This window comes from Sinocyclocheilus grahami, unplaced genomic scaffold (genome assembly GCF_001515645.1).
Source record: "Sinocyclocheilus grahami isolate Dianchi unplaced genomic scaffold, SAMN03320097.WGS_v1.1 scaffold17.1, whole genome shotgun sequence".
Classification (NCBI taxonomy): domain Eukaryota; kingdom Metazoa; phylum Chordata; class Actinopteri; order Cypriniformes; family Cyprinidae; genus Sinocyclocheilus; species Sinocyclocheilus grahami.
The window spans coordinates 2,031,409-2,045,620 of record NW_015505196.1 but is presented as its reverse complement, the minus strand read 5'-3'; the positions used below and the strand labels follow the sequence as shown (position 1 = coordinate 2,045,620).

At 36.0% G+C, this 14,212-nt stretch overlaps 1 protein-coding gene across 1 annotated transcript in view; it reads left to right on the top strand.

The window, feature by feature from the left end:
• vegfc (vascular endothelial growth factor c) overlaps positions 1-13,360 on the top strand; it is a 41,659-nt gene extending 28,299 nt beyond the window's left edge. The window contains exons 6-8 of the mRNA XM_016233829.1: positions 9,151-9,273; positions 11,016-11,334; positions 12,574-13,360. Of these exons, the coding sequence (XP_016089315.1) occupies positions 9,151-9,273; positions 11,016-11,334; positions 12,574-12,688 (557 nt within the window). The 3' untranslated portion in view covers positions 12,689-13,360. The remainder of the gene's footprint in view (positions 1-9,150; positions 9,274-11,015; positions 11,335-12,573) is intronic.
• The last annotated feature ends 852 nt before the right edge of the window (positions 13,361-14,212 follow it).

The window sequence follows — 14,212 nt, the reverse complement described above, 5'->3', positions numbered from 1 at the left end:
TCCTTCAGGGAACGAGGGTTACATACGTAACCGAGACGTTCTCAGGCATCAAGCAAGCATGTTTAATCTTCTATTACCCTCTGAGATGTGCTCTGTGTATGAGATAAATGAAAGTATCAAGCATTTGGAACAGCCTGAGGGAGACTAATTGATGACAGAATTTTCCTTTTTGGGTGAACTGACCCTTTAATTATTCATCATGCATGTTTGCATGTCAAATCAAAACATGTTAAATGCTAAAAAGCAACCCAGAGTCTCTCAGTGAAGAACTGGAGAAAAGAACTGTTTATTGTTATGTGTTTCAGTGCTGTTTTTTCTTAAGCCATCCCCTGTCAAAGTGATTTGTGTTAGGGGGAGTGAAAAGGAAAGAGGCATCATCCCCCCACTAGGTCCTGCACAGCCAGGCCTTGCTTAAGAAAAAGCAGATGTGTTCCTAGGGCGACCTGCACTGTGGAAGTGTGTTATATGTTGTTTTGGTTTCCTGGACACACTGAGGCTTCATCTCCTCATTCCTCTCGTGCTTTCACGCAAGCGGGGACAGCATAACGTCTGCGCATGTGAGGATGCCACTTTTTAGAGATGGAGAGTTCAGTGCGGACATGCAGCTTTACCTTTTACTGACGTCATTTACTGTGCTTGTCTCTTTAATTGTTTACAGCTGTCTTTACAGCTGTAAAGGTCAACACCCGGGCTGGGAACTTGCTGTCTTGCGATCTTGTCCATGTTGCACATTGTGCTTTCTGAATTTGTTCTTGCATAAGAGAAGGTTTTCATTTAATCTGACTCCAAGGCCAGATTAATTCAAGATCACTCCAGGTCAGCTTTGAATGCTTTCAGCTCGATTCTAATCTTATATTTGGAAAAATCCTGCCCAAACCTGTGCCATCTGATAAAGACGAGGGCAGTCTGTACCGCCAGGGGTTTAGTGCAGGGTGGTCCGCTTCAAGCGTCCAGCTTTGGACCGCAAGGTGTTAACAAAGTCTCGCTTTTCTCGCTGTTTGCCGTGACGGAGAAAGCGTTCGTGTCTCACCTCAGATGTGTGGTCTAGACTCTAGAGTGTAATGTAGCATATAAACCCTATTGGTGTTATCAACACTTGTGCAATGAAATGGCAGAAGGCTGGTAGTGATTATCAGCAGTTGGCTCGTGGTTGCGTTTCACTTTCTCTCACTCTGTATTGTTTTGGAGGTGATGATTCACTATGTTAGGAAAATAGAGGCTCTTCAGGAGGAGAAACATTCAGACATCACTGGGGCTATCATAAACAACTCAGACTGTTACCTAATGACTTTTGACCTTCAGCTGCTCTTTCTGTGCCAATATGCGTGTGTGTTTTTCATCAGTTCATCAGGATTTTACTATTGTTTTTCCACTCTTTCTCGTAAACTACTAAGTTCTTATATAACAACTTCTCCAGAAAGAACTTAACACCAAGAATGAATGAGTGACATAGTTGTTTATACATAGTCAGTTTGGAGGGAGCTGTGAAACACCATCCCCTTACTCTATTATTCTGTTTATGAAATGTTTATAGTATGCAAGTTAAATTTTTATAGCCTACAATGTATACAGTGTTGTAGCAGGGCTCTTGCAATGTAAACTACTCGATTCAGAATCAGAAAGAGCTTTATTGCCAAGTATGTTTACACACAATGGATTTGTCTTAGTGACATGAGCTTCCAGTGGAGAAGAAAGACAATATACACAACAATATACAGCCATATAGGAATAAATAGAAAATATATAAATATTTTCTATAAAGATGCAGTGTAACCTGACTTAACTGTAGGCTGTTTACAGTTGGGAAGCAGTGCTGCAGGTTGGTGCATTAATATAGATGTTTAACTGATGTGCATATTTCAACTGTGTTATGGTTTTATTTGTGGCTCGATATAACAACTTCTCCAGAAAGAACTTAACACCAAGAATGAATGAGTGACATAGTTGTTTATACATAGTCAGTTTGGAGGGAGCTGTGAAACACCATCCCCTTACTCTATTATTCTGTTTATGAAATGTTTATAGTATGCAAGTTAAATTTTTATAGCCTACAATGTATACAGTGTTGTAGCAGGGCTCTTGCAATGTAAACTACTCGATTCAGAATCAGAAAGAGCTTTATTGCCAAGTATGTTTACACACAATGGATTTGTCTTAGTGACATGAGCTTCCAGTGGAGAAGAAAGACAATATACACAACAATATACAGCCATATAGGAATAAATATAAAATATATAAATATTTTCTATAAAGATGCAGTGTAACCTGACTTAACTGTAGGCTGTTTACAGTTGGGAAGCAGTGCTGCAGGTTGGTGCATTAATATAGATGTTTAACTGTTTCACAGTGCATATTTCAACTGTGTTATGGTTTTATTTGTGGCTCATCCAGTCATATTTATTATGTATTCAGTTTGTTTTCAGTATGTTTTCAGTTTGTTTTAGTTCAATTGTTGCATGGTGTGATGCAAAAACTGGCTTAATTTGTTGTAAATAATCTGTTTTTGTGGTTTGTGACCTAGTGCATCAAAAATATACAGTATAAAATGAGAATATTAAATATAAATAGAATATTTTAACAATATTTAATTAACTTGAGTATAGTAATTACACCATTCTTATGTAATGCTTATACTATGGGGGATGTTGAGTGCTTGAATCTGATTGGCTGATGAATGTTCTAAGGCGTCCAGTTCTTTTTTAGGAAACACACAGGTAAGGTGGTTCCAGGCAGGTTTACTTAATCACTTTGTCAGATTATTTCAGTTATTTCAAAGGTCCTTGTAACCTACAACAGCAAAAGAACCACATTGCTTTGTTTCGTGTCATGCCTGCATTACTACCTCAGGTGTGCATTATTTTTCTAAACATTATTTGGCCTGTCATCAATTATTCCTTATGTAAAACATCATTAGAATGATGTTCCTGCAAAAATAACAATATTGCGATAATGCATACTCTTATCTTGATATGAAATTACCTTCATACCGCCAATACTGCTTTATTCTGTTGATCTGAAGATCTCCTGGTTACAGCAACTGATTTCAATCTCTTGCACATTTTTTTTATTCCTGGAACATTTAGCAGTCCATTATTGTAGGTATGATAAGTAGTGTTTTCAGCATTGAGAAATACAGAGTGAAGAGGTTGATGTGAAATATGTCTTTCTTTGAACAGCCGACGTTCTTTTTGGCATTTTAATGTGATTCAGAGTGCAGGCTGACTATCCCTTGTAGCATAGTTTACATTAACATATGGAAAAGGATATTTATATGCTCTTTAGACTTTTAAATGTAAATCAGTTGAGCTGCAGACCTCTTCAGACAGCCCCCAGCAAAGAACGAATCAGCTCTGTGTAACAAACAACATGTGGGTTTGTTGAATTACTGTAGAGGTGGGAATGCGGATTTGTCTCTACAGTATGTGGCCTATGGACATGTATGGCAGTGTAGTCGTATTAGAAGCATGTTCTCCAAGTTTTCCTAGCTTATATATTATCTTCCTGACACCTTGCTAGACTAAATGGAGTCTTCTGTTTTGCGTTACGCAAGGTGCAAGTGCACATGTTAGTCATCCAGAAGGTTGTCTTCCACCTCACGTGGACCATATCATAAGTTCTTTTTAACTCCCCCCTATGTTCTCAGGATTGTTTTGTCTTATGCCACTGAGCATATGGTAATTGCAAACACATTGAAAACCTTGTGTATGTGTAGTTTACCACTGAACCATTTCGGGCCTAGTCGGCAATTTGCTTTATTTCACGGTTCTGATATTCAACAACCTGTTTCCCTTTTTCTAAGTAAACACCCGCAACACTAATTATGCCGCCATCTGTTTGATTAGCTTGCATGGTATGTTTGAAGTTTAGAATGCAGAGCGGACTGACATGTAATGGTGTTTACAGTGCATTGTGTCAAAAAACTTGTTCTGTCATCAAATACATAACACACACTGTGTTCAGTAAGGGTGCAATCTCAACACTTGCGTCAGTTACACCTACTGTTGCTTTTGTTGCCATAAACAAGCTTATTCAGTTGTTGCTCAAGTTTTCATCATATGCCTTCAGACAGACAGCAATATTCTGATATTCTAGAGTATTTGACTCAATTTGGCTGTTTGCAGTCTGAATTTCAAAGAAGCTTTGATTTTTACAAATCAGGTTTAAACCACATTTTTTGGAATGCATCTTCTGAAGCATCTGTGACATACAAATTGCACAGAGTTCTACATGGGTAATATATCAACCATGCTGTCTAGGTGGAAAAGCAGTGATTTCATGGACGGCCAGACAGGAGGGTTGATCTATGCATGAGAATGGTCCTTGGTTGGACCTGATCCAGCCTTGGGTCATGCTAACTGGTCCTGACCTCTCACCTTTTAGCCAAGGGGGTTAATGATAGTGGACCTGTAACTGGAGCTGTTACATCCGAGTCAGTTCTCAGCAGGGTGTAAGACTGAACACACACACACAAACACACACACACACACACACGCTTGCACACAGTCACACATATATTCCAGTGCAAAGGTTGAGGGCAGAACGTGAAGTCTCGTGTCTCTCTGATCTAGAGGGGAAACCCACATCTGAGCCTGGTTTTTCACTGGATAACTCTGAAGCCAAATCTGCCTGGGGACCTGACATTATGCCCGAGCCACTTAAACTCACAAAAACAGAGAGGAGGAGAGAGTGGAGGGTGGTAAAGACAAAGGGAGGGAGTAAGGGAGGTGACAAAGTAATAAATAGCATGGGTCTGAATGGCCCCAACCTGATCATTCACTTCCACATCTTTTTTTTTTTTTTTTCAGAAAAATAATTTGCTCTCCAAGGACTTGTTCATGAGTGGTATTTCCTTTAGGATAGACTTGGTGGGAGAGGGGTCTGTAGGTCTAAATTTGACTTTGTGATTGGCTGTGTTCAAAGTTAACCCACAGTAAAATCTAAATTTGGTTCTAGGCGTAACATGTACCGTCCTCACCTTTTTTGTATGCGAGCCACACAGCATTTACTGCATGTTTTATATTGTAGTATTTCACAGTATATGTCAATGTAGGATTACATATAGTGAAAGGATGACAGGAATGGGTTCCCTCATAAGCATGCCTAAAATAGTCTAAAAATATCAGAGACAAAATACACCATGACCTGAAGGATAAACTGTTCATTCAAAGAAAGGTTTTCCTATGAATTAATTAGTAGAAAAGTCAATTTCTACTGTGCATTTGTGCCTCTTGCTTCTGGAAAATGCAGCGAGAGTCTCTGCTCACATTCCTTTAGATCGTAAATGTTTCTGGTGTCAGCATTGCTATGGAACCAGGGGCCTGTTCAGCTTCCTGGGGTGTTACAGAGTATTTGTTAAATCTAGCTAACAAAATATATATTGTGTGTTTGAGTGGTCCAAATGCTACATTTACTAACTTGAGTTTTTGATGAATATTAATTTAATTCATTCAGCAATATTGGAGCATAACTTGGCAGACATTCACCACTACAGAAATATATCCATATACAAGAAAATAAGTTTGTAGAATTATTATATTAACGGTTTTGGCATGCTGATTTAAGTCTGTATTCTCAGATATCATGAGTCACGCTGAAATTATTTGAAGCAGTTTAGTATGTTATGGATAAGTGTGCTTTGCATGTAATCAGTGTTCCTTCAAATTTTTGTTCCTGCTGAGCAAAACCTATTTCTATTGGGCAAATCCGTCGGCAGCCTTAGAAGAAACTTAAATTATAACAGACCTCTTCAGTGTTAACTGTGGCATTCTTTACAAAGAAATTCTGTATATCTAATCTAAAGCAGTTCATTTTGTTGTGCTTTATTACATTGGACTTTTATGCAGTAACTAAAGCATAAATAAGAATGAATGACTGAATAAATAAAATTGCTTCAGTTGCATTTAGAACAGCATATTTAATATGCAATATTTATTTAATTATTTATTAAATAGCTATAATTGGTATTATATGTTGTTCTAAATGCAGTAACTAAAGCAGAAATGTATTTATTTATTTATTTATTTATACCATATTTATTATTTACATTATAATAGATAAATAATTGGTATTAATGCTGTTCTAAATTCAATAACTACAGCTAAATGCAAATGAATAAATAAACAAATATGCTGTTTAAATGCAGTAATAAAAGCAGAAATTGTATTATTTATTTAATGCATATTATTTATTGATATAAATACAAACAAACAAATATTTAGTATTAATATGCCAAAAAGTGCAGTGACTAAAATGAGTGAACTTATTTATTCATTCATTTATTTATTAAATATGTATTATGAAATAAATAAATATGCTGTTCTTAGAAGGGGTGGGAAAGTGCAACCTTGGTGTCCACTCTGGAATTAAGGAAATAGTTTGTCATGAAGGCAGAGTGCAATCACAGAGCGAAACTCTGCAATCAACACCCCTGACTACATGTCAACAAAACAAAGCCTACAAAAACACGGTTGAGTTTCTGCAGAGAGGAAAGCTGCCATAATAGCTGCTTTCAGCTTTGTGGCAGTCGTTCAAGCCAAACAAAAACATCCCCAGCAAAGTGTGCTCAGTTAAAATGGGATAATTGCTCATTCTCACCCTTCTATCTGATCTCAGACCTGAGTTCTTGTTCAAGTGGAGCATGATGTAAATCAGGTTCAGTGTGATGGTAGTGACATACTTGTCTTCCTTACGCTTAGTAAATATGACAGGTCAAACCTGATGTGGATACAGCAGTCTGTTGGTTTATGCACACAGCATAAGAATGCATAAGCTGTGCAGTCAGAAGACCCTAAGGCTAAAATAGGCATAAATACATAGTGCATGTGTGAGTGCAGATAAAACAGCTGCACTCATATTGGTGCACTATATTAAATTTGAAAAGACAGGTTGATTTGGTGTGGATGTTGCTTTAGCATGCTGGCCAATTTTGTTGACTGTCATACTGAAATGGAATAATAGATTTGCGTTCAGCTCCACTGTAGCGGTTGGGGAGTGAAACAGGTAAAATTAATCTTTGCTAAAGCAGAAACACTAGGAGGAATGTGTCGGTTGCTTCATGGAAGTGTCCCACGTCACCTTTTACTTGCCGCAGTCTGTGACAGAAAAGCTTTATACTGCATACTGTAATAGCACATTATCTTGTGGGTCAGCTTACTTTGACTACTAATACCTAAGCATTATGGACTCACCTCTTTCCAGTTGTGTAATTTCATATGTTCCCTCTCAAACATATAAATGCTCAAATGAAGCATGAGCTTCCTCAGCTTCAGTGGGAGGTTGCATAAGAATATGCTATAATGATATAAAGGGTAATTTCTTTCACCACTAGTACTTTCTCTCTCTACACCTCCTTCCCAAGTCTGTTCTGTATGTCCTTTGAGGCATATAAACATAGCTGAAATGCTTTGAGAGCAGTTATGTGGCTTGACCATGACAGAGCACCATTGCAAAAACACTGATTGCTGTCAGAGCGTGCAACTTTGGCTGTATTTCGTTTGGTGCTTGTGAAGCAGCATTTTGCAGCATGGAGTTTTTTCTTCTGTGACTGTATTTGTATGGTGTGAATGGATTTTTTTGTTTGTTTTTCAGATATGTGGCTTGATTGTTCAAGTGTCAATGATAAATAAGGGTGTCCAAGATAAAGAAAATATTCAACAACAAAAAAAAACGTTTATACCATTTTCTGAAGATGTTTACATTTATTGATTTTAAAAGTTTAAATGTAGGCTAATGGTACATTGCTTACTCTTTGTATTAAAAAAAAAACAATTTAAGTATATTTTTGAAGGTAACAATATAATTATTTACCAAAATTATTATTATTATTATTGCATGTTGTGCCATATGACATCTTATAACAGTTCAGTTCTTTCTTTTTTCATTATGATATAAAAACTGTTTTATCATTCAGATATGTTTAACTTTATGCCCCCAACAAAATCTAAATTAATTTTAATTAAAAAAAATATATACAATTATTCATCAGAAAAAAAGCATAATCATTGCAAGTATGAAATGCAGTTTTTAATATATTTTTGAAAACATTTAATAGGTCCAGACAAAGTGAGTGTCATATCATTGTCCCCCAATGATTTTGCACAGAATGCATCTAATCTGCTCGAGTCCAGTGAAGCAAATTATATATCCAACCTCATTTAGCCAATCTCCTAATATTCTAATAAAAACATTTATCCATCTGAATAAAACTGCTTCAGAATAACTATCTAAATCCAACACCTGCAGAAATGTGCTCTCAGTGTTATTCTAACCAATATAAATGCTGACTTGAATCTCAAGTATGATAAGTGAGGTAAACCCCATATCTCTCATAGGGAATACATTGTGTGAAATCATATATGTGCGCTGAATCCGCAGTGACATATTAAAAAAAAAAGCCTCTGTGCTGTGAAAGAAGTTTTTTTTAAATGTGGTTTTTCCGACAAAACCAGACCAGTATGGTACCTTTCCAGTGAAAACTAAATATAGTTTTTTATTTACCGTAACTGAGCAGTTTCCCAAGAGAAATGTCTGGAAAAGGCAACAGCAAACCACACTACAAAAATACCATTGACGCCATGAATGTGACAACAACTTAAAGTTAAAATCATTCTGGTTAAAAAAAATATAACATTTTGTCTATTTTTCAAGGTTCTGTGCATAAATGTATAGCAACAACATGCTAACAAAGTTTATATGGCTGTTTATAAACTCCTTCTACATAACTTCGATTCTTCATAATATGGCCACGATTAGCTTAATCATTAGAAAACACAAACACTTGTGACAGGAATTCACTTTCTCTCTTCAGCCAAGTTCTTAGGCCATTTTGTACACTCCAAAACAAAGGAAGAAATATACTGTAGTAGAGTTGAATTAGCCACCGAATGTAATGTTTTCATCAAGTTGTAAAGAAAAACATCTGTTTAGGCCTTTGGGGGTAGCATAAGGAATGCTGGGTAGAAAGCTTGTATTGCTAAACGGTTTATCATGGCTGATAAATGTGCATGCTGGACATTGTTCTTTACTTGTGTAACGCTCTGGGAATCAGCCAGGCATTCCATAGCATTGACAAAAAAGATTTCCTCACAAATGTAAAAATAAGTCAACATAAAATAAGGACTTCTTTATTTCTCTTCTTCTCTCCATCTGCAGACATTGATCAAGACTTCTGCGGTTCCGACAAAGAGCTGGACGAGGAGACTTGTCAGTGTGTTTGCCGAAAAGAGCTACGAACAGCAGGTTGTGGCCCGCACCGCTACCTGGACAAGAACACCTGTCAGTGTGTGTGTAAAGCAAAGCCCTCTTCCTGCAGGCCTCAACAGAGCTTCAACAAAGACCCCTGCCAGTGCACCTGCGCCAAGGGGTGCTTGTGAAGCAGCATTTTGCAGCATGGAGTTTTTTCTTCTGTGACTGTATTTGTATGGTGTGAATGGATTTTTTTGTTTGTTTTTCAGATATGTGGCTTGATTGTTCAAGTGTCAATGATAAATAAGGGTGTCCAAGATAAAGAAAATATTCAACAACAAAAAAAAACGTTTATACCATTTTCTGAAGATGTTTACATTTATTGATTTTAAAAGTTTAAATGTAGGCTAATGGTACATTGCTTACTCTTTGTATTAAAAAAAAAACAATTTAAGTATATTTTTGAAGGTAACAATATAATTATTTACCAAAATTATTATTATTATTATTGCATGTTGTGCCATATGACATCTTATAACAGTTCAGTTCTTTCTTTTTTCATTATGATATAAAAACTGTTTTATCATTCAGATATGTTTAACTTTATGCCCCCAACAAAATCTAAATTAATTTTAATTAAAAAAAATATATACAATTATTCATCAGAAAAAAAGCATAATCATTGCAAGTATGAAATGCAGTTTTTAATATATTTTTGAAAACATTTAATAGGTCCAGACAAAGTGAGTGTCATATCATTGTCCCCCAATGATTTTGCACAGAATGCATCTAATCTGCTCGAGTCCAGTGAAGCAAATTATATATCCAACCTCATTTAGCCAATCTCCTAATATTCTAATAAAAACATTTATCCATCTGAATAAAACTGCTTCAGAATAACTATCTAAATCCAACACCTGCAGAAATGTGCTCTCAGTGTTATTCTAACCAATATAAATGCTGACTTGAATCTCAAGTATGATAAGTGAGGTAAACCCCATATCTCTCATAGGGAATACATTGTGTGAAATCATATATGTGCGCTGAATCCGCAGTGACATATTAAAAAAAAAAGCCTCTGTGCTGTGAAAGAAGTTTTTTTTAAATGTGGTTTTTCCGACAAAACCAGACCAGTATGGTACCTTTCCAGTGAAAACTAAATATAGTTTTTTATTTACCGTAACTGAGCAGTTTCCCAAGAGAAATGTCTGGAAAAGGCAACAGCAAACCACACTACAAAAATACCATTGACGCCATGAATGTGACAACAACTTAAAGTTAAAATCATTCTGGTTAAAAAAAATATAACATTTTGTCTATTTTTCAAGGTTCTGTGCATAAATGTATAGCAACAACATGCTAACAAAGTTTATATGGCTGTTTATAAACTCCTTCTACATAACTTCGATTCTTCATAATATGGCCACGATTAGCTTAATCATTAGAAAACACAAACACTTGTGACAGGAATTCACTTTCTCTCTTCAGCCAAGTTCTTAGGCCATTTTGTACACTCCAAAACAAAGGAAGAAATATACTGTAGTAGAGTTGAATTAGCCACCGAATGTAATGTTTTCATCAAGTTGTAAAGAAAAACATCTGTTTAGGCCTTTGGGGGTAGCATAAGGAATGCTGGGTAGAAAGCTTGTATTGCTAAACGGTTTATCATGGCTGATAAATGTGCATGCTGGACATTGTTCTTTACTTGTGTAACGCTCTGGGAATCAGCCAGGCATTCCATAGCATTGACAAAAAAGATTTCCTCACAAATGTAAAAATAAGTCAACATAAAATAAGGACTTCTTTATTTCTCTTCTTCTCTCCATCTGCAGACATTGATCAAGACTTCTGCGGCTCCGACAAAGAGCTGGACGAGGAGACTTGTCAGTGTGTTTGCCGAAAAGAGCTACGAACAGCAGGTTGTGGCCCGCACCGCTACCTGGACAAGAACACCTGTCAGTGTGTGTGTAAAGCAAAGCCCTCTTCCTGCAGGCCTCAACAGAGCTTCAACAAAGACACCTGCCAGTGCACCTGCGCCAAGGTGTGTCCCAGTAGTCAGCCTCTCAACCGCACCAAATGTGTGTGTGAATGCACAGAGTCCCCTAACAAGTGCTTCCTAAAAGGAAGGCGGTTCCACCCAGCCACGTGCAGGTGAGAAAAGAGTTTGCTGTTATTTGTCAGATGTAAAATTATTATCCTTTCAGATACTGAGAGAGTGTCATGCCATTCTGCCAATGGAGGGACAAAATGTCCCAAACTGACACCATTGGTTGAGTCCATGTTGCTGTGTTGCTGGTTCTGCCTCACTTTACTATATAAATGATGTTGACAAGGCAGCCATTACAATTCCTTTTAATTTTAGTTATCATTTTTATATTTTTATTTAATTTAAATGTAATTTACTCAAATCATTTCCCATTCTTATTTGATTATATCTCCAAAAATGCACGCACTGTTATATATGGAATATACAGAAAGCAGGGAGGGAAAATAAATGCTTGGTTTTCTAAACAGTATTGGTTTAAACCTTAGCTAAATGTTTCATATGACATGGCATTTCATGCTCTTTCCCTCTCTGACCTGTGTAACTGATTTAAAAAAAAAACTAAATTTCTATTAGTTTCAGTTTCTCAACCCCAAGGCCCTGTACCATTACCTCATTTTAAGGTGATTTATGCTTTATGTAGCAGCATAGGACAGCAGGAGTCGAGTGCCTATGGTAGAGCCTAAAGTCTACAACACTTTACAATAAGGTTTAATTTATTAGCATTATTTAATGTATTTGCTAACATGAACTAACAATAAGCAATGTATTTTTTACAGCATTTATTCATTCTGTGTTTATGTAAAACAATAAATATACAGCTGTTTATTGTTCATGTTAGTTTAGTGTTATAAGTAATATTACAGATGCAAAATTTGATTTTAAAAATGTATTATTAATTGTTGAAATTAACATTAAGGTTATTAAATGCTGTAGAAGTATTGTTCATTGTTAGTTCACGTAACTAATATATATATATATATATATATATATATATATATATATATATATGAAGATTCCTTATTTTCAAATATTACAATTTGTGGAAATGTGTTTAGAAATGTTTATTTTTCCCATATTGTCTCACAATACAGTTTATATTAATTCACAGCCTCTGTTGTCAAAGTGTCAGAGAATTACAGTATATTTCTATCAGTTCCATCCTTTTATTATTTTTCAAATATATTCTCTTATTATTTTTTCACATTGATCAACTTTATATAAGTAATACTGTGAATGGTGTTGACTTTTAGTATTTTAATAGTTCTTTACAAAATGCTGCACTTAAATGCTGCAGTGATGATATCAGATAGTAATACCTATTATTTCCCCTCTCTTTTTCTTAGTTGTGTCAGGCCGCCATGTAACATGGACCCCAAGAAAAGAGGATGTAACGATAATGAGTATTTCAGTGAAGAACTGTGTCGCTGTATACCCAAATACTGGGGGAGACTGAACTAAACACAACTAAGCGCCGGTGGTGCTGAATGCTAACGGACACGCTGGCATTTAGAGCAGTGCTGTTTGGCTGCTGCTTATCTGACTCACATGTGCTAGTCATGTGGACTAGCGTAGAGTAACGGGAGACAAGAAATGTCCGCATTTAACCGCACATATCAAACATGGGGTGAGCTATCAAGGACCGAGAGAGATTTCTAAAGGCTGGAGCCATGTCTTTTCATTGTTTTAATTGAATTGTCTATTCGTATTTGTCAGATAATGATTATATAATTTATTGCCATGAAATGTTTTGAAACACCCTGGTTCATAGCATTCATTTTGAATCTCTGCGAAGAAAAATACACTGTGATCAATATTTTTGTATCATGTTAAGTCCCGTAAAATAAAGTATAAAGTTGTATTATATATTGTTAACTTATTTATAAGCTGGACTATCTTATTGAAATAATACTGCACATGATTCAAATGTATTCAGTTTTGACTACCAAATGTATGCACCTATCATTCCAGATGAAATTCTATCAAACTGACAGTGCAAGCCGGCAAAGACATGTTTTTTGTGCTGGAAGCATTGCTTGTTGACAATCTAAGACCATTACGCAAGTCACCCAACAATATAGAAGACTTTGAACACGGAAATACAGCACAATAACCTGGATATGGACTATTTAAAAACCGGTGCATATATATATATATATATATATATATATATATATATATATATATATATATGAAGATTCCTTATTTTCAAATATTACAATTTGTGGAAATGTGTTTAGAAATGTTTATTTTTCCCATATTGTCTCACAATACAGTTTATATTAATTCACAGCCTCTGTTGTCAAAGTGTCAGAGAATTACAGTATATTTCTATCAGTTCCATCCTTTTATTATTTTTCAAATATATTCTCTTATTATTTTTTCACATTGATCAACTTTATATAAGTAATACTGTGAATGGTGTTGACTTTTAGTATTTTAATAGTTCTTTACAAAATGCTGCACTTAAATGCTGCAGTGATGATATCAGATAGTAATACCTATTATTTCCCCTCTCTTTTTCTTAGTTGTGTCAGGCCGCCATGTAACATGGACCCCAAGAAAAGAGGATGTAACGATAATGAGTATTTCAGTGAAGAACTGTGTCGCTGTATACCCAAATACTGGGGGAGACTGAACTAAACACAACTAAGCGCCGGTGGTGCTGAATGCTAACGGACACGCTGGCATTTAGAGCAGTGCTGTTTGGCTGCTGCTTATCTGACTCACATGTGCTAGTCATGTGGACTAGCGTAGAGTAACGGGAGACAAGAAATGTCCGCATTTAACCGCACATATCAAACATGGGGTGAGCTATCAAGGACCGAGAGAGATTTCTAAAGGCTGGAGCCATGTCTTTTCATTGTTTTAATTGAATTGTCTATTCGTATTTGTCAGATAATGATTATATAATTTATTGCCATGAAATGTTTTGAAACACCCTGGTTCATAGCATTCATTTTGAATCTCTGCGAAGAAAAATAC